Raw genomic sequence first — 22,595 nt, 5'->3', positions numbered from 1 at the left:
TTCAGTGCATCTCTCAGAAGAATTTGTGATCACCTGTGACAGAGTCTGTCTGGGTAAGATATCACCTCCAATCTTATCTCCTGTGATGAGATCTTCTCTGGTTTGTGAGACTCCTATGACAATTGTTTTCCTTTATAGATATAGATTTCTTTCATAAAAGAACAGCTATTCAGAGCCACTCCTGTGTCTGCAATTTCTCAGAATAACCAGCTCAAAATATGCCAAAGAAGTATATTCTGGGGTGGCATGTTCTGGTCTCCTACCATCATACTTACGGGTGAAGTGTGTTGAGTCCCAACAGCACCAAGTATGAACTTGGTGCCAGGGATTTGTTGTACATTTCTGTAATTTGTGTTTCGCACAAACAATTCCACCTGTAAGGCCAGAGGGGCTTGGAAACAGGTCGTTCCCCTCCCTGGACCTTACAACCTGCTGGGTGCTATGCCCACATGAGGGAGGGGTGCCTTTTAATTCACAGAAAGATGCCTTCTGCTGCCAAGTGCTGTGGCCTCTCTCTGCCTGAGGGGTGGGGTGAGGAACATTTACCCATGGGTAGCACCTTGTAAAATCTAAAAGATGGGGAGGCAAAGAGGACACGCACTGCATCTTCTTCCCTTGCACTTCCTTTTACTACTAGAATGAGAGTTTCCTCTTTCGTTGACACTCTAATATTCCTGGTCAGGTCAAGCTATTGTTAATCAGAACATTCTCTGGCTCTCCAGTCTTCTTTATGAGACTGGCCTCTACAGGGCTGGAGTCTCTTTTCTGACAGTGCACTGAATCAGCTGTCTGAAGAACCCTTGGGGGAGACTGATGGCCCTTCCCAGACACTGTTTCTCTAGGTCAGCTCAGTTTACCCAAAGGCCACAGGCATTGCTGCCTCCTTTAACACAGCACTGCTTTCAAACATTTATTTCCCCCCACTCAGTCCTCAGAGACTTAGAATTAACTTGAATAAATTCCCCTAATCTGAGACTGTATTTTAGAAATCTGTTTATCCCTCAAAATATTTAACATATATTTGTGGGACAGAAGAATTTCCATAGATATAATATATGCATAAAATGTCACTGTTAAAGTAATCCTCAGGGGAAAGACTTTTCTCATTTGTGACTTTACTTAGCCATGTCATATTGAGACAGGATTTTATTCTGATTGGTGGTTCTGGTTTTCTCTTTCTGTTTGTTAATGAATACTGGTAAACCTCCCAGCTACAAATATCTCCTGATATGTTAAAGAAATAGAGTTTTCCATAGCTGTAGTGGGTGCACAGCTGTGGGAATGCAATGTGGCCTCCCATACACTCCAGGAGGTATTCCTGTGCCCCTTCCACGAAGGAAAGGCGATGCCTTAACCCTTTTGGAGAGGCAAGCAGTCTTGAAGCCCTCAATGGTATCCACTAGCACCCCAGCGATAATGGGAAATAAGACAGGAACATGCAGAGCTCCCACTGAGAAAAGATCCTAGAAATCATAGCAGAGCAGTAGGGTCTTTCTCAACTGTGTCCAAGTGGATATGGGGTTGTGTACAAATAGTGCCCCCTCATATAACACACAATTGACTCCAGGGCACACCCGTACTTTGAACATCTAATTGTTTTCAAGAATGCTGTGAAAAGTTGTTGCGAGATACATGGGATCAAGACTTCTGAAGTAAAGGGTTGAGGTTAGACATTGAGTAACTTCTTGTCAGTAAAAGCAATTAAACACTGCCTTGGGAGATGGTATAATTATCTCTTGGGGAGGTGACTATTTGTCTTGAATGATTAGGTGAAGTCCAGTGAGAAACTAAGAGACTGGATGAAAATTCTTGGAAATTAAGCCACAAGTGAAAAAAGGAGCCAAGTAAAAAAGGCCTTCCCTGAGGCCTCATACTGTATACCAAGGGCCGAAGAAGTCAAGTTTGCCTGCCTCGTGGTTCTAGCTTAGAAGGCAGGAATCCTGCTTTGTTTTTATCTGAATTATTGTGTTGATATTCACAAGAACAGTCTTGTTTGAAAATCTTAATTTAGGAGTCTGTCACTTAAAACAGCTGTCTTATGTCTATGAGATGTACGAGCCACAACCACAGATTCCTCTCCCTAGTCAGCGCGTGCCTTCCTGTTCCAGTGAAATGTAGGGTATTGAAAGGCAAGAGTCTCATCTTCCAATATCCGACTTGATGAGTGATTGCTGAAAGTAGATGCCTCAGGGAATGTGAGAAGACAAGGATGGGGATGATTTTGACACCTGGTTGTGGCTGATGGCCGTGTCCCTCCAGCTACCTCACCTGGGGCCACAGTGAGCATCAAGTTCACAGGTTTAGTGAGGCGAGTCACACATTAGCCCATCTGCTCTGGTAATATCAATACCAGAATGCAAGACAGCTCCGAGTCTTAAAGATGGAAGATGCCTCCTTTTGCAGAGGAACAGGAAACAGTGGCACAGGAAAGGTAAATGGCTTACTTATGACCTCACAGCACTGGGACAGAGAGATGGCTGGTTTCTCTTTAAACTCACACAGTTTCAGTTTCCAGTAATAAAACACCTAAACCTCCATACTTGGATGAAGTATAGCCCATTCATAGAATTACAGCAGCTCAGTTTAAGAGAGGCCGTGTTGGAAGAGGCTGTCCTACAGATAAGTTGTCTTCCGCAAAGTAAGATATAAAAATATTTTCGAAATCAAAGAAGATTTATAAACATTATTTGTACAACTGATTTTTATCTCTGGCGGGAAAATTGTTCATGGGTTAAACATTCTTTCATATGTTTCTCACATTTGAGAAGTGGAGATTTAATTGCTCACATTTTGATGATGAAGAAAAATATCATTTGACACAAATTAATGTCAGTCCTTGTGGGACCAGTTCCTTTTCCATGGTACATAAATAATACAGGAACGTTAATCTACTTTGTAGAGCAGTGAAACTTATTGAGCATGTTATAAAAACAACAGAGCAGCAAAAACATTTTTCGTAAGAAGCATCAAAAAACAAAGAAAAACCCTTTATTCATTTCACACCACTCTGATGTTTTAGCCAACTTTTTTTGTCACTGGGCCATGACTGTGCACACGGGCTTCTTGCCATCACTTAAATGGACACTTCTCAAACTCTCCCTCACAGGTGTTCCTGGACAGCACAGGAAAGAGAACAAAGAGAACAAAAACTACTTGGAATGTCTGGAGGTCATAGCCCAAAGGAAGGGCTGTAAATTTAGACACTTTTTGAAGATTCCTGTGTTTGGTTCAACATAAAAGTATCATTCCCCACCCAGACCTGCCCCAGTGTCTACGCAAATGCACCTTCTCCTGTGGCACTGGGTATCATCTTCCATATCAGGTATCCTGGTTTGAAAAATCATACTTTTAGAAGAAATTGTCCTTTCCATTTTCTCAGCCCTTCCAGAGACCAGCAGGAATTGGAGCAGCCTCATTCCATGTCTACGAAGACCTGTAAGGCTTGCGTCTTTTCTCTCTCTCTCTTTTTTTTTCTTTTTTTTTTTTTTTTGGAGATGGAGTTTCACTCTTGTTGCCCAGGCTGGAGTGCAATGGCGCGATCTCGGCTCACCGCAACTTCCACTTCCAAGGTTCTAGCGCTTCTCCTGCCTCAGCCTCCGGAGTAGCTAGGACTACAGGTGCCCGCCATCACGCCCGGCTAATTTTTTCATTTTTTAGTAGAGATGGAGTTTCACCGTGTTAGCCAGGATGGTCTCAATCTCCTGACCTCGTGATCCGCCCACCTTGGCCTACCAAAGTGCTGGGATTACAGGTGTGAGCCACCACACCTGGCCCAAGGCTTGCTTCTTTTAAGAGAAAAGGCTGTCAATCTGCTCTACTTCAGAGAACAGACCAATTATTGGAGAGCTTCAACAATTCCTTTCTAACGATAATTCAAATCTTTACCAAAATCCTAACACATCAAATTTCAGTTTCCTATTTTCAACTACCTACAGGATATTTTATTGCTTCAAACAGAACATAGCACTCCACCACCTGATAATAATGTTTATTTTACCTGAATGCAAGTTCCACCAGTTCCATCATTTGTCCAGCCTTAAAAATAATTGTGCAAGGCCAGGTGTGGTGGTTCATGCCTGTAATCCCAGCACTTTGGGAGGCCGAGGTGGGCGGATCACGAGGTCAGGAGATTGAGACCATCCTGGCTAACACAGTGAAACCCCGTCTCTACCAAAAATACAAAAAATTAGCCGGGCATGGTGGTGGGCACCTGTAGTCCCAGCTACTTGGGAGGCTGAGGCAGGAGAATGGCATGAACCCGGGAGGTGGACCTTGCAGTGAGCTGAGATCATGCCACTGCACTCTAGCCTGGAAGACAGAGCCAGACTCTGTCTCAAAAAAAAAAAAAAAAAAAAAAAAATTGTGCAAATGCCACCCCCCACCCTCACCCAGCAACATTGCTGAGGAAACCGATACACTCCCACATTTTAATGACCCAGTGTTGGAAGAAATCAACTAAATGAGTTAAAAGTGTCCCGAGGCAGGTGGCCCAGTAAGACCACCCCAAAGAAAGGAACCTGGGCAGAATCCAAAACAGGTTAAAAGGAGAAGATTTTCTCTTTAGGAGGCTTGTACGTGTGAGTGACCATGGACATATACACTGCAAATGTGTAGGCTATTTAGGAGCACTGTCCCTGCTGCTCTAGGGCACCTATCCTTTGGAAAGAGTCAGGGTGCTCTGAAAAAAATCATGTCAGTCTTACCAGCAAGGGAATTATAAATCTGAATATCAGACAGGCAGGTGGATTACCTGCGTCTGTTATCCAGGCTTGGGAAATGGAGGTGCTCAGGGATGAGAATGATGAGATTATAAAAGAACAGCTTTGAGGAATGTTTTGGAACTGTTACAATGGACCCTACTTTTAGGGATACATAGAAAAAGTCTTTGCAAACACTGGAGATACACGCATACAAGGAAATTAGATAGATGCCAAAAGTGTTTAATAAAGAAGGGGTTTGGGGTAAACATTTGCAAATCTTCACCTTCATACCGTTCCCTGAAACAAAAAACTAATTTCAACTTAAAATTTTCACTATAATTAGCTCTATTAAAAATCTATCTATCTATCTATCTATCTATCTATCTATCTATCTATCTATCCTCTCTCTCTCTCTCTATACACACACACACACACACATATATATATATATATATATATATATATATATATAAAATCTATGTATCTACAAGTACAAAATGCTTCTCCTTGCAGAAAAATTTGGCCTAGAGACTTTGGGATCTGTGTAAAACTAACTGGATTAAAATTCAAATGCACAAGTTTCAGGGTTCACTTAAGTAAAAAAATAACTTTTTCATAGGTAAAATGGTAAGAAGTTTATTTCTGGATCTAGTTTGTGAAACAGGGGTGTGTATATGGGTGTGTGTGTGTGAGTGTGGGTGTATGTATCTAGTATGTGTGTGTGTGAGTCTGGACCCAGCTCCCTACTCAGGGGTTTACTCCATACTCTATCTGTTCCAGGGTGGGCTGTGATTCCCAGTGTACTAATGTTAAATGCTCTAAAGACACTGAAAATATCTAGGGTGGTTATAAATTAGCTTTGTGGGGTTTTTTACTTGCTTTTGTTTGTATTTTTGAAATAAATTAATTCAGACAAAAAAATCCTTGCTAAATAGAAACCATGGGTTACAAGAGTGGGAAGACGCTCACGTGGTAACACGGCTGGAATGTCATGGTCAGAAGGTCTTTCTTGCCTTTCACTTTTTCATGTTCACTGGTGCATGCACGTGGGTGCTGGGATATCTGAGTCAAGAAGGGTGGCTGTCACAGTCCACCCCTTACACCTGCCATCACTTCTCAAATATTGGTAGAAAGCCTCTTAGAAATCTGCAAATCTTGTCACTCGCGAGACTTTTCCATATGAAACCCTCTTATACAATTACATGTGTGTTGGATACCATGGTGGATGCTGAGGAAACAGTAAGGAAAATTTGCTATTTAAGACTTTTAAATATTACACTCATATTTTTAGATTAAAAAATGAAAGGCAGCAAATTATGCAGCATAATGAAGATGGGTGAGTATAAATATTCTATAGTGTACCATACTAGCTATTACACATTATACAGAGAGTGGTTAGGAATTCAATTTCTAAATAATCTCTAAAATAAAATAATGATCCAAATCTTCCACATCCCCAAGGTTTCAGCCTTAAATGCATATGATATTACAAACCTAAAATTCTTAAAATAATTTCTGAAAACTAGTGATATAGGAGTTAAAAAGAAAGTACTTAGGCAGACAGTGAGGGTGCGGAAGTCCTCAGTAAGGTTTTTCTTTTAACGAAAAGCAGCCCCCAAATCATTTTCCTTTCCAACAAGAGCAGCCTGTAAAATCGAGCTGCAGACACAAACAAGCATGCTGGAAACTTGCACGGGTACATGCTGGCAGTTGTGCCCATAGGAATATAGTCCCTGGGACTAGCCATGTTCGAAATGGCGGCTCCATCTTCTCTTTTTGCCAGCCACATGTACAGTCAGGAGCAGAAAAGATGGCCCCATCAAGTGGAAAGTCTGTTTGCATAATAAGATTAGGGTGGGGCCAAGAGCCTTCTCTGCGTGCTATGTAAATGCCACACCTGGTCAAACCAATCTGTGAGTCCTACATAAATCAGACACTGCCTCCTCAAGGCTACCTATAAAATCTGCTGTGATCCGCCACCTTGACCCTTTTTTTCAGACATTTCTCTCTTGCAAAGAGCTGCTCTCCTCTCTCCTTTCTTCTGCCTATACTTTCCACTTCTTAACCCACCCACGTGTCTGTGTACTTAATTTTCTTGGCGTGAGATAAGGAACCCTGGGGATTTACCCGGGACTACCAATGCTGCTTCACTAGTAGAAGGAGAAAAGATAAATAGTGATTCCTGTTTTATAAGGTTGGAAGGCTGTATATTCACACAAGATACTCACCGTCACAGTGGTCTCTGTGACTTTCAATGAACCCCCTTTCCACCTGTTCTCCTCACCCTCACACTAGATTACTTTTTCCAAAAGATCTGATCATGTCCTGGCCTCCATGGTCTGCAGGATGAAGTCCCAAATCCTTAGCCCGCAGGGCCAGACTCCCTTTCCCTCTCTTGTTCTTGATCAGGCACCATGAGCCCACAACTCCTCCCCATTGCCTACTCGTTCCTCCCTGGCCATGTTATCTGCAGCTGCCTGGCTTCCTGACCCTTCACTCTGGTGCAGAATCTTCTGCCTGAAATATTTCAGTCACCACTTTAGGCCAAATTTTTCCATCCCTCAGTGTGCTTAATGAAGCTCCCCATTCTTGATTCCAAACCTTTTCCTTTCTCACAGCATCATTCATGACACAATGAGTGTGCTGAATGCAGGGGTCATTGCTGAGGATACAAAAATGAATAGAAGGCAGCTCCTGCTCACCCCACCAGCAGCCCCACAGCAGCTCCACATGTGGGCAAGTGGTATGCACACAAGCAGTGTGACACACATGACTATGAGGTGTGTTCACAGTGATGCAGGAACTGGGTCATTAAGGTCATTAAGCATCCTGGATTTCTGTGGGACATTCCCCGGCACAATTACATGTTGCCATGTGGCTATGCTGTTTCACACAGACGTGCCTTGTCTTCCCATTAGATGATGTGTTTCTCCAGCACGGTGGCTGTGGCATCACCTCTGTGTGCCTGTAGCATCTAGCAGAGAGCCATATACATACTGGATAACCAATTCATGCATGTAGAATAAACAATTTTCCCCTACAAGTATTACTGATTTATTTTCAATATAAGGAAGAATATACTGAATTTTTCCCCTTGGTGAATGTTTCTTATGAGAATAGCTTAGTTGCTAAAAACAGCATGATTTCTAGTGATTGCGGTGGAAGAATAAAAGCTAAAACTCCTAGGACTTCTGTTAGAAATGTAAATCAGAAGCTGATATTACTCCAAGTGCTACGTGAAATATCATATTCAATTTGTAACTCCAAAAGCTTTAGTCCGTGGAACATGTGGTTCTACATGGTTTAGTAGTGCCTTTGTATGTGACATGAGAACAAAATAATCAGCAGGTGTAAATGTCAATCCAACTAGAGAATTTTCTAGAATTGTGCCTCTGCTTTCAGTTTATGGCAATACTGAATGCGAACTCTATTTATCTGCACAACTTCAGAAGGTTATTGTGGCAACACCTTTTAATAGAAGGGGCGAATACAATTTTATGGGTATTATTGAGAGTTGGAGGTCTAATTTCTCATGCCTGGGAATACAGAAAGTGAAAAATATATATTGTTAAAAAGAACATCACCAAGGAAATACTCAATTCTGTTAGAAATAAAAAAGAAGTAGCTTCTTGCCAGAATACTTTTTTCTTTTCCTGCATGAAAATACGAAACTCTGAGACTGGAGACAAGTGAATGGTATTTGAGTAATGATAAAAGGAGACAGAAAAGACACCAGATGAGGCAGAGACTGGCATTTGTCCGCTCATCATCCATTCGCCCTTTTCTTCATAGGAACAGTTTCTAGCTGGGCACATTGCACCCAGAATAAAGATATTTCCCAACTGCTTTGGGGGCTGGCCATGTAGCCTCACAAGTAACTTTTCTCTGTCAGAATATGAGTGCAATGTTGTGTGCTACTTCCAGATTTGACCTTTAAAGAGACTGGGAATGTCCTCTTCTCCTTCCCCTTTGTTTCTGGTTGAAATGTGGACCTGGGGCTGAGCCACCTTACACCATGTAGATGAAGGCAACTAAAGGCTTGGTGGAGTGGAGCATCCCAGCTCCAGACATAATTTTATGAGAGAGAGAAATAAACTCCCATCCACTTATGTCACTGTAGTCCTAGGAATTGGCCACACGCCATGGAACTAGTGTCAGAATAATATAATGGAGGCTACTACAATCCATTTAGCCAGAGAGGAACAAAAAGATTTTTTTAAATTGCTGATTACCGTTACAGTGGACACGAAAACATTATGGAATATAATAATCTGGAGGTGATTTTGTTTGCTACTAAAAAGCTCCAATCAAATAATTCTTTTTTTTTTTTCCAATATCTGCTCAAAGTCCTTAGTAAATGAATTCCTTTGGTCATTATTAAGAGAAATAAATGCCTGTGTGCCCATTAAGAGATTTTGATTGGAGAAACAGAAAGCTCCAATTTAACTGGCTTAAATGGAAAGGAAATGTATCATATCCCATTACAGGCAGTCCAACAATGGAGTGGCTTCAGAGCTGATGCACTCAGTAGTGTAATGAACCCTAGAAGGGCCTGGATCTTCTCAAACCTGATCACTAGTAAGGGTCACAGGATTAGCAAGACTGGTTTAGACTACTCAGAACTCACTACTGACCTGGAAAATGAGGTCATTTCCCAAAGCGGTGCACATTTGAAAAAAAGAAAAAAAAATAGGTTCTGTTAGCAAGAGAAAGGGGGAGATTGACGTCAGGAGGGAAACTGACATTTTAGTCTACAGTCTGTCTGTTGTGCACACACAGATTCTAACTATGACCTGATAGAAACTTGCCCCTGCTGGCTGACAGCCAGGTGCTGGGGGTCACGCTCTATCAGCAAGCAGTTCTGTTTGTACAGGGAAGGTAAATAGCCTACAGAGTTGGTTTCATGCTGGCTATTTTATTCACATTCCGAGGTAGCTTGTGTCCCTGCAGATTTCTGATTTTACATCAATGATGTTTAACGTGGTGCTCAGAATATTAAAAGCACACCCAGTAAGTGTTTTATCTAAATCGTGTTTACAATGGAAGTTTTGTGCTTTTCTGAGGTCTTGCAAAAACAATCTGTGGTTTCTTTAGACCAAGAAACTAAAAATAGACACAGTGACATAGTCTCCAAACAGCAATTTTGAGATGGAAAACCTCTGTTACATTAACAAGGTGAAGCAGTTCCCATCCATCCCATTACAGGAAGTTCTGGGTCAATAGATTTAGTCTAACAAAGATCTTATCTCTTTAATCCTATCTCTCTACTTCAACTTTTTTTATTGATTAAGCAGCTTCTGAACTTTACAGCAATACAATACTGCTTATACAAAGCCCAGTCATGTCATCACATAAAAGAGTTTTTGAGAAGTCTACTTTGATTTAGATTTCTTTCTTTCCAAATAGCAGCTATCTTCTGAATACACAGCTTTTCTATGTACTTCCTATTTACATGTAAAATCATTTAAATGAATGGTCTAAACAAGGTTGATTAATCACTGGGAAATTTCTCTTTTAGGACACATCCATTCCAAGCTCTACATTCTTTAAAACTCCAGCAAATAAAATTCCATCTTATTTCTGATGCAAATGACTAACTTACAAGTTAACTGGACTATTTATTCTATTTCCTTCAAATAATCAGGGCATGTCAAAACGCAGGCTTGTACACATAAAGAACAATGCTTCAAGTTCTTTTTTTTTTTTTTTTTTTTTTTGAGACAGAGTCTCGCTTTGTTGCCCAGGCTGGAGTGCTCTGGCGCGATCTCGGCTCACTGCAAGCTCCGCCTCCCGGGTTCACGCTATTCTCCTGCCTCAGCCTCCCGAGTAGCTGAGACTGCAGGCGCCCGCCGCCACACCCGGCTAATTTTTCATATTAGTAAAGACGGGGTTTCACCATGTTAGCCAGGATGATCTCGATCTCCTGACCTCGTGATCTGCCCGCCTTAGCCTCCCAAAGTGCTGGGCTCAAATTCTAAGAAGGACACAATCAAAAACTTGCATTTGATAATGTGTAAGAATTATTTAGGGATATGTCACATTCTGCAAGTAGACTGGGTTCATCTATATGGGGAGGTGGCCACAGGAAGAGTGAACACAGACTTCCTCCAAATTACAGCCCTGACGGTTTAGCACTAATACCTTGAGAGGAATTGGGAAAAAAATCACTTGGCATCAAATTCCCAGACTGTCCCTTAACTCTGGTCAATAACCAACATGGCTTTGTGAAGAAAAATGTGATGTGTGTCAGGAACAATATATTATCTATCTGAAAGAGAGTAACAGGCGACTTTGATTAGAGAAAGAAACAGGCATTCTTGGCCTTCTTCTATAGAAAGGAGGAAGAAAATTGCTTTTTGGAAGTGCAGCAATAGGCCCGCTTGACAAATTACCTCCTAGAGTGCAACAGTGAGGCTTATCTCCTTCTGATTGGGCTCCTTCTCACTTGTACACTTCTTCTGATCCTGGTTCAAGAATGGGCAAACAGACAGGCAAGAGTTATACATTGGACCTGGGCCTTACCTGTGGCCTTGTAGTTACTTGATGTTTTCCTTCTCCTTGGAAAATATTCTAAAATAAATTGGACTTTAAGAAATCTCCTTAGTCTCCATCCACAACATCAACTTTTTAATGGACAGTGGGGACAAAGGCCTGTATGGTAGGCTTGGATAGTTCTGCCAGGTGTACCTCCTAAGGACCTCCAAATCTTAGGGGAGGTGGGACTGAAGGTCAAGCCAGGCCAGATCAGATTTGCCCAGGGCATACTTCAAGTTTCCACTTCGTGGTGCAAAAGAGGCAAAAGTGAGTCTTTGAGGACCTCAACTGGTGGAACCCGGGGGGCCCACTGAGATGCCAAGTGGAGAAGGAGGAAAAATGGCTGCATTCCTTGGAATCTTAGGAAATGTGATTTCTACATCTGTTGCAGATTCTTGGAAACCAGTGCCCATGGGACTGGCTGGTCTTTACCCAAGAAAAGCCCTATTCCCTCCCAGGAGCTTGTAGAGACAGCTGATTGAATAATTGATCGACTTAGCCTTTCCCAATGGAATGCTGGACAAGCAAGAGAAATGCCTGGCACTCTAGTCCTGAGCGCTCATTCTGTGTGGGCTCCCTTGAACTCTGCCTAAACGTCATGAACAACAGGAATAACAGCAGTTGCTTAGCGCCGGCCTTGGTGTTCCTGTTTCGTGTGAAGAGTGAGGGTGTGCTGCTTCTTCATCATGCCATGGGGCTAACGTGGGATGCTCTGGGCATATGCTAGACGATCTCTGCCCTGACCCTCAAGGGGCACTAGCTGAACAAATGCCCTGTAGGAAGATGATTGCTAGAATACAGAGATGTGCAAAGTAGCAATGGGACATGTTTTCCTGTAATGTAAGAACTATTTAGACATTTTGTGTAATTTAATTAAAACATCACTGATTTGCCTTGGCTGCTCAATACATTTGGTGACATGTTTCAGAGACCCTATTTTGCGAAGGTAAATTAAATTTCCCAGTGGACTTCATTCTCATTAAAAAATGACATTCAGCTACGTGGGTATGACAGGAGAGTTGCTCCTGACACCTTCCAGTTTAAGAGTGGCCAGCCGGACCACCACCTGCAGGCCTGGCTCTTTCTGGAACAGCAGCGAGGTTCCATGGAGCTGGTTTCTGTGCCCTCGGTCTCTGCCAGTGAAAAGCGTATTTCCTTCTCCCTAGTCTAACCTCAAAGAAACTCTATGCCTAAAAAGGTGTAAAATTCTACCTGATGTAATTATTGGTCACATTGCTTTTATTTTTAACATGTAACATTACTAAGTTTAATTAAGAAAAAAAAGTAATTCATAAGCTCAGTCCCTCATGTTATAAAAAAGTAACTACCAATCTACATGTTCAGGAACCTCAAACATTCTAGAAGGTTATAAACTGAAAAGTAAAGGCTTCCTCCCTCACATCATCACTTCCTCTACCCAAAGGCAGCCACTGTTCCCGGGGTGTCTTTGCTTCTTTCCGGAAAATATCTTACACACTCACGCGCATGGATCCCCTTTTCATGCTGTCTTTACTTCATTCTGTGTATTAAAAGTGGTTCCGTATCAGGACACGGATTGACCTCACTCTTCGTAACAGAGTATTGTATTCCGCTGTATAATTATGTCAAGAACATACTTAGCTGCTGTAATACTATGGAAAAGTTGATCATTTCCATATTTTTATCTAATACAAAATAGTGCTGGAAAGGGGAAGATCACCATTCAGAATGCTGGGGTTTAGGGAGATGCAAGCTGCCCCCAGGTCTGTCCCAGCTGAGCTGGACCCAAGCACTACCTCCTTAGGATTGTTCTCGCTGTTTGCAGAAGCACTTCTTCACACATGGAAAACAAAAACACAATCTACAAGTCATTTTTTTGGTTATTATCATAATGCCCCATGCAGTTAACATTCTATGAGATTGACACATGGTGACACTTGCCCTATGAAAATATTTTATTTATCATTTATTGTTATATAAGTTATTCTCATGTTCATTTAATAGGGATCCTTGGAAGGAGAGTTACTAAGCACACATGATCACAAAATTTCATCCCATCTTCTCTAACTGATCTTAAACCCATAAATATATATATCAATGGCAGTGTTAGAAAGAAAAAGATTTTACTGTAAAAATATACTGTAGTCTCAAAAACACATTTGAGGCAATTATACTATATAATTTAAAAAGCCATGCTTTCATTAATTCTCTACAAAAAAGAACTATTGTGGGCCTAATGGCTCTGATTTTTGGGTATCACCTGTTCATTGTGACTAGCAGTACGCAACTCAGCACTATGCATTAGAAAAATAAAGCAAGCCATCTGAATCCCAAGTAGCTTCATAAAACACCTGTCTTACAAAATGTACCACACAAAAGGTAGTTCTTGCTCTATAGAGCTGAGGAAATGCTGAGTGTGCTGTTCTGCTTGCTCAAGCAATACGTGTTTGCATATTGAAAGCTTTAAGTCCTATAGGAAAGAAATTGGTTTAATCTGGCTTACCCGGTGCCTCCAACTATTGGATTGCAGATCTCTGCTCCATCTCTCTGTACCCCAACTCCTGCCATGGTCCTGGCAACATCTGTTGGAACCTGGATTGCATGACCCCTACTCTGGAAAATGCTGCTTCATATTTTTATAGTCAAGAAATTGCTGTATTTTGGTAAAGTTTTTTTTTTTCCCTCCCTCAACTATAGCTGAATAGCTCAAAGTGCTTGTGTTGAAAACACAGGAAACCTTGAGTTTGTAAATGGTACTCCTTGGACAGACGTCCCGGTCTTTTCCTAGACCGGAATTGTCCAATAGAACTTTCTGCAGGGATGAAAATGGGCTATATCTGCACTGTTCAATACAGTAGCCACCTGCCATGTATGGCCACTGAGCGCTTGGAATGTGGTTACTGTCACCGAGGAACTGACTTTTTAATTATGCTTACTTTTAAACAGCCATGTGTGGCTAAAGGCTGCCATGTTAGACACACAGCCCTATACAGAGGTCAGAGCATGACCAAAATAAATGCACAGAAACAATGCAATCTTCACAAGAAGCCTGTTTTCAGGACTGTTCTGAGCTCTCTGCAGCTTGTAAAGCTAAAGAATTGTCCTCCAATCGATTTGCCATAAAACTGATTTTCTAACACATTATTCAAAAAGATGGATCTTATGATTTTGAAAGAGTATAATTATTGGCCAGGTGCAGTGGCTCACGCCTGTAATCCCAGCACTTTGGGAGGCTGAGGTGAGTAGATTGCCTGAGGTCAGGAGTTCAAGACCAGCCTGACTAACATGGTGAAACCCCATCTTTACTAAAAATACAAAAATTAGCTGGGCGTAGTGGCAGGTGCCTGTAATCCCAGCTACTCGGGAGGCTGAGGCAGGAGAATCGCTTGAACCTGGGAGGCGGAAGTGGTAGTGAGCCGAGATTGTGCTATTGTACTTCAGCCTGGGTGACAGAGCGAGACTCCGTCTCAAAAAGAAAAAAAAAAAAAGAGTATAATTATTTCATATTTACTTTTATTTCAACAAAAACTGGTTAAAGACAATGAGAATGGCTAGTGGTCTGTGTTGGGTTAAAAAAAAATACACTTTTCTATATGCAGCTGAGCCTTGAACAACATGCGTTAGAATGTAAGTCCACTTATATGTTGATTTTCTTCTGCCTCGGTCACCTCTGTAATAGCAAGACCAACCCCTCCTCTTCCTCCTCAGCCTACTCAACATGAAGACGATGAGGGTGAAGACCTTTATGATGATCTACTTCCGTTTAATAAATAGAAAATACATTTTCTCTTCCTTATGATTTTCTTAATAACGTTTTCTTTTCTCTAGCTTACTTTATCATAAGAATATAGTTATAATACATGTGATATACAAATTCCTGCTCATTAGCCATTTATATTATTGATAAGGCTTCCCGTCAACAATGGCCAGTTGTAGTTGAGTTTAAGCTATCTGCTGACTTTTGGTTGCAGGAGGGGTTGGCACCCCTCAACTTCCAGTTGCTCATCAAAGATCAACTATACCTCAAAATCACAGAACACTTTCTAGGAATGTCTGCCAACTGATAGATGCTTTCCAGAGGAATGGTATGCAGAACTTGTTTGTACATTTGTGAACAGTTTCTTTAACTAAAATAAATACTCTCCGAAGCTTTCTATCTTTGCACTTCAAGCTGTCTCACAGGCAGAAAGTCTAGCGAGACTTATTTCCAATCTGCAAATGAGCTGATCTTAGAGTTTAAATTAGATTTTTGGACATATGTCAAATAAACATGGAATGCATATTTTTTTACATTTCATAACATCAACTTTCTTTTTAAAAATGCTCTTTGATGGAGAACATCTTGTATATCAAAGCCTAAAGTACCAACAAGATTTGATTCCACTCTCTACGTGCTGCAGTGTCCAGGCGGTTGAGGCAAACTTGCATGGGGACAGCTGGAGTGAAGGCTCATGAACCCACAGTTAGTCATCCTGAGAAACACCTGTTCTTTCTGGTGTCTCCCTGAAAACATCATGATGTAAACCACATACATTTGGAGACTAGTCTTAAAAAATCTCAATTTGGTTTAAAAAATACCTAAGCATAATTTAAATTACATATTTTTACAAAAATAAATTAAAATTGGCCTAAAGAATAAGAAAAGTAACCATTTTCTTTTTTCCTTTCATTATTAAATATTGATCATCTACATGTTTTCTCTTTCCAAGCTCCACCTATTGAAAAGACAGCTTGATATCTATTTGTTAATTTGGAGTTTAAACTCAATAATTACTTAAATCTTTGAGTAAAAGGGTAGGTATCATCATAATTTATCTTCATCGACTCCTTTCCTATGTAAAGGCTGAAAATGAGGTTCAGACTCTCATTTCACTAAAACCTCCAACAATATTTTAACACTGTTGTTATAAGTGGTTCGAAATAACAATTTTAACCAAAAACATATATACATTTCTTTGCACGAAGTAGGCCATATCCTATACTTGCACAGGCCTAGAACCACATTTGCGGGAGGCTTTACAACTTCATTTTTATAATTTTTGGAACTCTTTTTAAGAAAATCAATGCAAGAAAGTGAACATGGTTAAGAGGATTTGGAAAGGACCCATGCAAGCAAGGAGCCCAAGGCGAAGGCCTCGTTAGTTCCCTGACAAATCTGCCTCTGAACAACACAGCACGGTGTTTGTTTAAGGAGAGAGTGACGGTTAGAGGCCTTAAGAAATTCATCGCATTTCCTTAACTTATGGTCACTAATAAGATTTTTGAAATTCTATTTTCATTTAAATGTGTATTTTTCTGCAGTTGCTAAATTTTGTTTCTGGATTTCTAATTAAAAACAGAAAACTCCTCATCCAACTTCAAGCATTATTTTAATAAATTATCTCCCAGACATATAATACTCTGAGACAACACCAAATAAGATAAAGATGGTTTATTTATAGATAACTCGGAAGGTCTGATTGCCATAGCTTTCTGCATTCCCAGGTCAGTGAGTATAATGTATTCCATATTTTGATGCTGTTTTCCAGTACTAAACACGTCAACATTTTGCATCAGAGTCATAAAAGTTTGTGAGATAGTTCTGATGACTAGCAATAAGGCCAGAAAAAAAGAATAATGCATAACGTGAATTCTTCAGGAAATCAATTAATTTTTTTTTTTATGAGCAGTAGTAAAAGTAGGATCTAGGGTTAGTAGAGTGAGGCTAGAGTAGTATTTGATACCAAAATACATTCTCTGTTGCGTTCTATCTATGTAAAAATATTCTGTGCTGAGTCAAAACCGAAATCTCAGTGCTCCCAAGAGTAACACATTTTACATATCAGAATGTACTCTTTACTTGGCCTTGTATGTAGCCTTTGATAGAGCACATCAATTCTGTAAATTCTGTAGTACCTTCAGGTTTCTAATGGACTTTTTGTGGATCCCTGAACATAGTGTTATTTTGGTTTTCTGAATTATATACTATGTGTGCTATCAAAACACTGTATATTGTATAAGCATATAAAGGTGCTTAAATATTTTTCAAAGAGGTCTTTGTTGGGGCAAGGTAAACAATTTTAATACTGGGATAAATGATGATTAATATTGGAAAATAAAAGTAATAGTTTATTGATATTACTCCTAGATTATTAAGATTTATGCAACCATTTATTCTATTCTATTCATTCATTCATTCATTCATACATTCGATGAATGTTAAACACCAAATACATGATTTACCAAGAAGAATGAAAAGGCTCAGGACAGGAATATAAAGACAGGAAACCAGTGTAACACTGCAGCTTGAATCCTGGGAGGTGGTACTTTCAAATAATTCTTTATAATGGTAATAAATTTGCTGGATCCATCCCACATTTATCAGGCCTTTCCTAGGTGGACTGACATCATCATTTAAATGGAAATCCCTGTCTTCATTTATTAGTTAAGGTACATTGCTCCTGAGGGAACAGATAAGCCTGTGACACAGTGGAGCAAAGTGTCTGGAATCTGATTTTCCAATGGACATTCCCATATGTGTGAACAAAAGACTCATAAATACTAACTATAGCACCTATTTTACAGAAGCTCAACTAAAGACACAGAAGTCTTCAGATGGAAAGGATATACAATAGAAACCACAGCTGTGTGGAAGACCACCCAGGCACATGGTGGTGGGTGAAATGACTACAAGATTAGGATCCTCTGGAGCCTAGGGCTCAACACATGGGTGTCTAGCTCCAAAAAATTTTAAATCCCACAAATGGCAGAGAATTTGGGTTTCAACTTTTTACACACTTTTTTTTTTGTAACAGCAAACATTTCTTGAATACCCACATAGTAAGAGTTGTACTTTTTCTATCTTGATAGTTGAAGGAAAAACATTAAGCACGGGTGAATTCACAGGCATCTCACAATAAATCTGTGAACCACACCGAGAATCACTGGAGTTAATGATGTCTAGGGCTTTTTGCACATCTAGAACTCTATATTTCTTCTACAGCTTTGCTACCAATGACTTTTCCTTGAACGATGTATTGAATGAGACACTCACTTCTCCCCGAGGCAGCTTATTTTGTTCTTCGTTGTCCATACTATTAGAGCAAAGAGTCAAAGGAGATTCATCTTCTTCTAACTTGTATGTATTGGGCCATGTTCTACTTCTGAAATGACAGAATCTAACCACAATTTCTTCCAGACAATGGCTTTCCATTATACTCCTTAAACCCAGAAAAGATGGGCAGCTTACAAGGATGTACAAACCACAGCAAAACAACATGCATCAGGAAAAGGGGAAGAGAAAGAAGGAAACAAGTAAAGCCAGGAAACCAGTTTCCAAATCCATTGTTTATGACCTCTCTATATGCTCCCAGAGCCCACAGATGTAGCTTTAGATTTTCTAGCAGTCAACTTTCAGAGGCAAACCTTATCAGTTGGTTTAACATCCTTAAAGGCAACTTTCCTCAGGACAAGCATAAGTGTGCTTGGTACTCAGATCAGACCTGAATAGTCACCATGGTTCCTTGTGGAAAAGTCTGAACCACAGGCATCACATTTCCTGTGTAACAATTACAATATAAACAAATGGCATCATGGCAAAGTAGTATTTAGGAAAAGCAATTATTTGAAGGCTAAAAATAGTAAGGTCTAGGTGCCCAATTTCCTGCTGTAGATCTGGCTACATCCTTGATTCTAGACTATTTGGAAGAGTATATCCAATGAATGCCACATAAGCAATCTTCCTTGAATGTTGCATCTTTTGGGTGAGCTTTGGATAAATATTCATTAAACTTTTGATTAAATATTAAATAAATCTGCACTTCCTCTATGCCAGGAACTATTCTATGTATTTCACACTTATTATCTCATTTACTATTCACAATAGTCTTATACAGAGTTGCTCATATATATCCTATTTTAGAGATAAGGAAACTGACAAAGATGAAGACCACTAGTAGTTTGTGAAGCCAGGGTTTGAACTTCACACATTCAACGCAATCTCCTTTTTTAAATCACTGTGGAATTCCTTTAGCATCCAAGTCAGGTGAATATCCTTCAGTGAAAGTTTGGGATTTGAAGACAAAGGGCGATGATGAGGTCAATTTATCTCTGCTGAGAAGCCAGAGCAATGGGAATGGACGTAAGCTTGCGAAAGAGTATGGAGACTGGGGCAAAAAGGGAGGGAGGGAAAGGAAGGCATACAGTTCAGTGCATCCTTTAGAAAATCACTTCTCTGTTCTTTTTTCAGCTTCTTCAGATTGCAAACTGTGGTGGTTTAAAATATGTCCATAAATTCTTTGACCCTCTTTAAGATGGAGCCCAACTCCCTTCCCTTTGAGAGTGAGCTGGGTCTAGTATCTCACTTCTAATGAATAACGTGAGAGTGACAGGTGCAGCTTTGGGGATTTGGTTCTACAAGGCGCTGTGGTTTCCTCTCCCTGTTCTCTCTTTTGGACTGCTTGCTCTGGGGAAAGCCAGCTGCCATCATGGGGACAAACAGCCTAAGACAAGGGCCACGTGGTAAGGAACGGTGACCTTCTGACAACAGCCGGTGAGGAACTGAGGACTTTTTTTTGCCAACAGTCATGTGCATGAGCCACCTTGGAAGTGGATCTTCCAGCCCCAGTTAAGCCTCTAGATAACTGCAACCCAGTTAAACGGCAAACTCAGGAGGAACCCTGAGCCAGAACTACCCAGTGAAGCCACTCACGGGTGATTCCTGACCCTCAGAACCTCTGTGAGATGATATATTTCTATTATGTTAAATTGTTAGAATTTGGAGTTGCTATGCAGTCATAGATAACTAATACACAATCCAGCAAACACACCTCCAAAACCAACACATCAAAACAAATTAAAATAAAGTAAGAATACATTACCTAGAATTGCCAAAGGACAAAAAAACCTTGAGAACATAGCTATCCTTCTTTAAGTCAAGTTTGCCTGCAAACTCCTTTAATCCAAAGATATTACAGCATTTTGATTCACTTCTAAAATAATTTGCCATGATTTGGAGCTTATATATATATGTTATTTACTTACGATTTACTTGTATAAAAAAGGGAACATAAAGATATTCAAGATTTCACATTACATAAACCCTTCAACATTCTTAAAGCAAGGTCAACAACCAAATGCAAAAGATGGGCCAGTGGAATTCTCTACCTCCTAAGGAAAGTTAAAATCTTAAAATCCAGCTTTAGAGGATGGAACCACAGTAGGCAATTAGCAGGCAGAAGCACACAATTTAGCCAGTAGTTAAAAACAATTCGTTAAAACCTCATTTTAAAAGATAACATTTGCTAGCATTCTGATCCCAGAGATAGGCAACCTGCTGAGGCCACACACAATCAGTGCAGATAATTCAGCACATGATGATGGCTAAGGCTGGAGAGTGTGTCCTGATTTCCATCATCTCCAGGGAGAGTAAATATCACTTGAGTTTTCATTCAAATGCAATCACGATTATGAATCCAGAGGTATTTCTTTCCACTTAGGCACCATGGCATCTCATTATTTTTCAACTTCCACTTCCTCTACTCCATTGTTCAACCCAGGGTTTTGTGAGCCCCACTGCATGACATACAGGAAGCTTTACTAAGGGGAATGAATGCTAATTTATTTCTAGATGACTTACAGGGCTCAGCCCCAAATCAGGACTGGCAAATATACCTCTGCTATCTGTGCTCCTTCTTGCACAAAACTCCTCATGAAGTTGCAATTTTAAAAGAAACGTTTCCCATCAAAATTCAATAGACTTTTATACGCACATACACTTTCTTACTTTTCTAGGCTGCATGAAATTTAATATCAGGATTATTATCCATTTGTCATTTTAACCTATAATTTAGTAAGCCTTTTTGTGTTTGAGTTATGCTTCTTTCCCCCTTGAGCCATCAGCCTGCAGCCATAGATTCATTCGAAAAGCCAGCCAGGTCACATGGTTTGACCTCTTAGAACAAACATTTTTCACGTTTCTTATTCTGCTTCCATAAGAGACACCATTAGTTTTGTTCATCTCTATTTAAAACGATTTTTATGACACAATAACATTTCAAGTTTTCCACATTAACCTTCATTTTATTTCTTGAAACCACTTAGGCAAACAATGTCAGTAAGACGTCACTGATGGAGAATTCTTTCTCCTTCACTCCTGTCTACTTAAAGGCAACTCTGAAGAAAGAATACATTTTTGCTCTGGATCAGTTGAGTGCTGGGAGAAAAGTTTAAAAGTCTGGCCTAAGTGGTTCACAGCATCTTAAAGTAAATACTTCCATAAGCAACCAAACAGAAAATCTTAATACAACTCTTTTCCCCAAAATACATACATACATTTTCCAACCTGGAGTCCTATAAAGGAATTTAAAATCTATTTTCTTATACACAAGTTCAAAGATGTCTGAGTCCAAAGGGAAAATGAGAATAAAATAAAAATGTAATCCCAGCCCATGCGCAAAAGCAAACAAGGACAGGAACACACCGCCCCAGGGGTGCGGGCAGTACTCACCCCACAGCCCAGGCCGTTGCCGCCTTCACAGGTGACTTTCCTCTGGTCAGACTCCGGCAGCAGCCCCGCTCCACAGCCAGGGCGGGGGCATAACACGCCCCCCATCTGCAGGACACACTCCTCTGCACCATACTGCTGGTATCGGTTGTACTGCGAAACCCAAAAAGCAGAGTGAGCTTTCAAACTGACTGTTTATTTCAGCCAAAAGGGTAGGAGCTGACAGTGTATGGGATTTCTTGCTTAACCAGTTTCAGTAAAATAATGCGTGTGTGTGTGTGTGTGTGTGTGTGTGTGTGTGTGTGTGTGTGTCTAGGGGGAGGGAGAGGGCCGGGGGTTGATAGAGGAGGACAAATATGCTTCAATGAGAAAAAGTCTATCAGACTCAACTGGCAAGACATATAAGTGAATTTACTCTTTGCTTTTTTGTCTTCAGAAAAGAGATATCCCAAAGCTTTGTATGTTATAAGATTGCTTCTACCAACATATATTTCAACAATCTTATTTCATATACATTTGAAGGAACATACTTATGTATTAAATGATGAACACTTATAATACATCACTATCAATCTTATAAAGCAAGATATTTTCATGCCTCTATTTGAAATTCAACAAGGTTGTATAATTATTTTGAAAATCGGCCCCGCATTCCACCTCATAATTGTTGGCAGCCCACACAATATCATTGAGCTAGAAGAAGACTGATGTTAAAGAATCACATTTTCCCTTTATCATTACTCTTATTCTTAAAGCATGATTTCCTGTGTCCCTGACATCATTTCTTTCTGTTACTGTTTTGCTCAGTTTCCTTTAATGCTTTCTTCAGCCTGCAAATAAATTCCAAACCCCATCAGACCATTTTCAAGGTCTTCTTTGTGGCAGCCCTACATTTTTGA

At 40.3% G+C, this 22,595-nt stretch overlaps 1 protein-coding gene across 2 annotated transcripts in view; it reads right to left on the bottom strand.

Annotated features, from left to right (window-relative positions):
- The window catches only part of PRKN (parkin RBR E3 ubiquitin protein ligase), a 1,373,216-nt gene that overhangs the window by 179,848 nt on the left and 1,170,773 nt on the right, over window positions 1-22,595 (bottom strand). For both annotated transcript variants that reach the window (XM_015137330.3, XM_015137331.3), the window contains exon 9: window positions 21,700-21,849. In XM_015137330.3, coding sequence (XP_014992816.3) covers window positions 21,700-21,849 — 150 coding nt within the window. The remainder of the gene's footprint in view (window positions 1-21,699; window positions 21,850-22,595) is intronic.

The sequence above is a fragment of the Macaca mulatta genome, chromosome 4 (genome assembly GCF_049350105.2).
Source record: "Macaca mulatta isolate MMU2019108-1 chromosome 4, T2T-MMU8v2.0, whole genome shotgun sequence".
Taxonomy (NCBI): Eukaryota; Metazoa; Chordata; class Mammalia; order Primates; family Cercopithecidae; genus Macaca; species Macaca mulatta.
The sequence above is the reverse complement of the archived record's forward strand: the minus strand, read 5'-3'. Positions and strand labels throughout refer to the sequence as shown.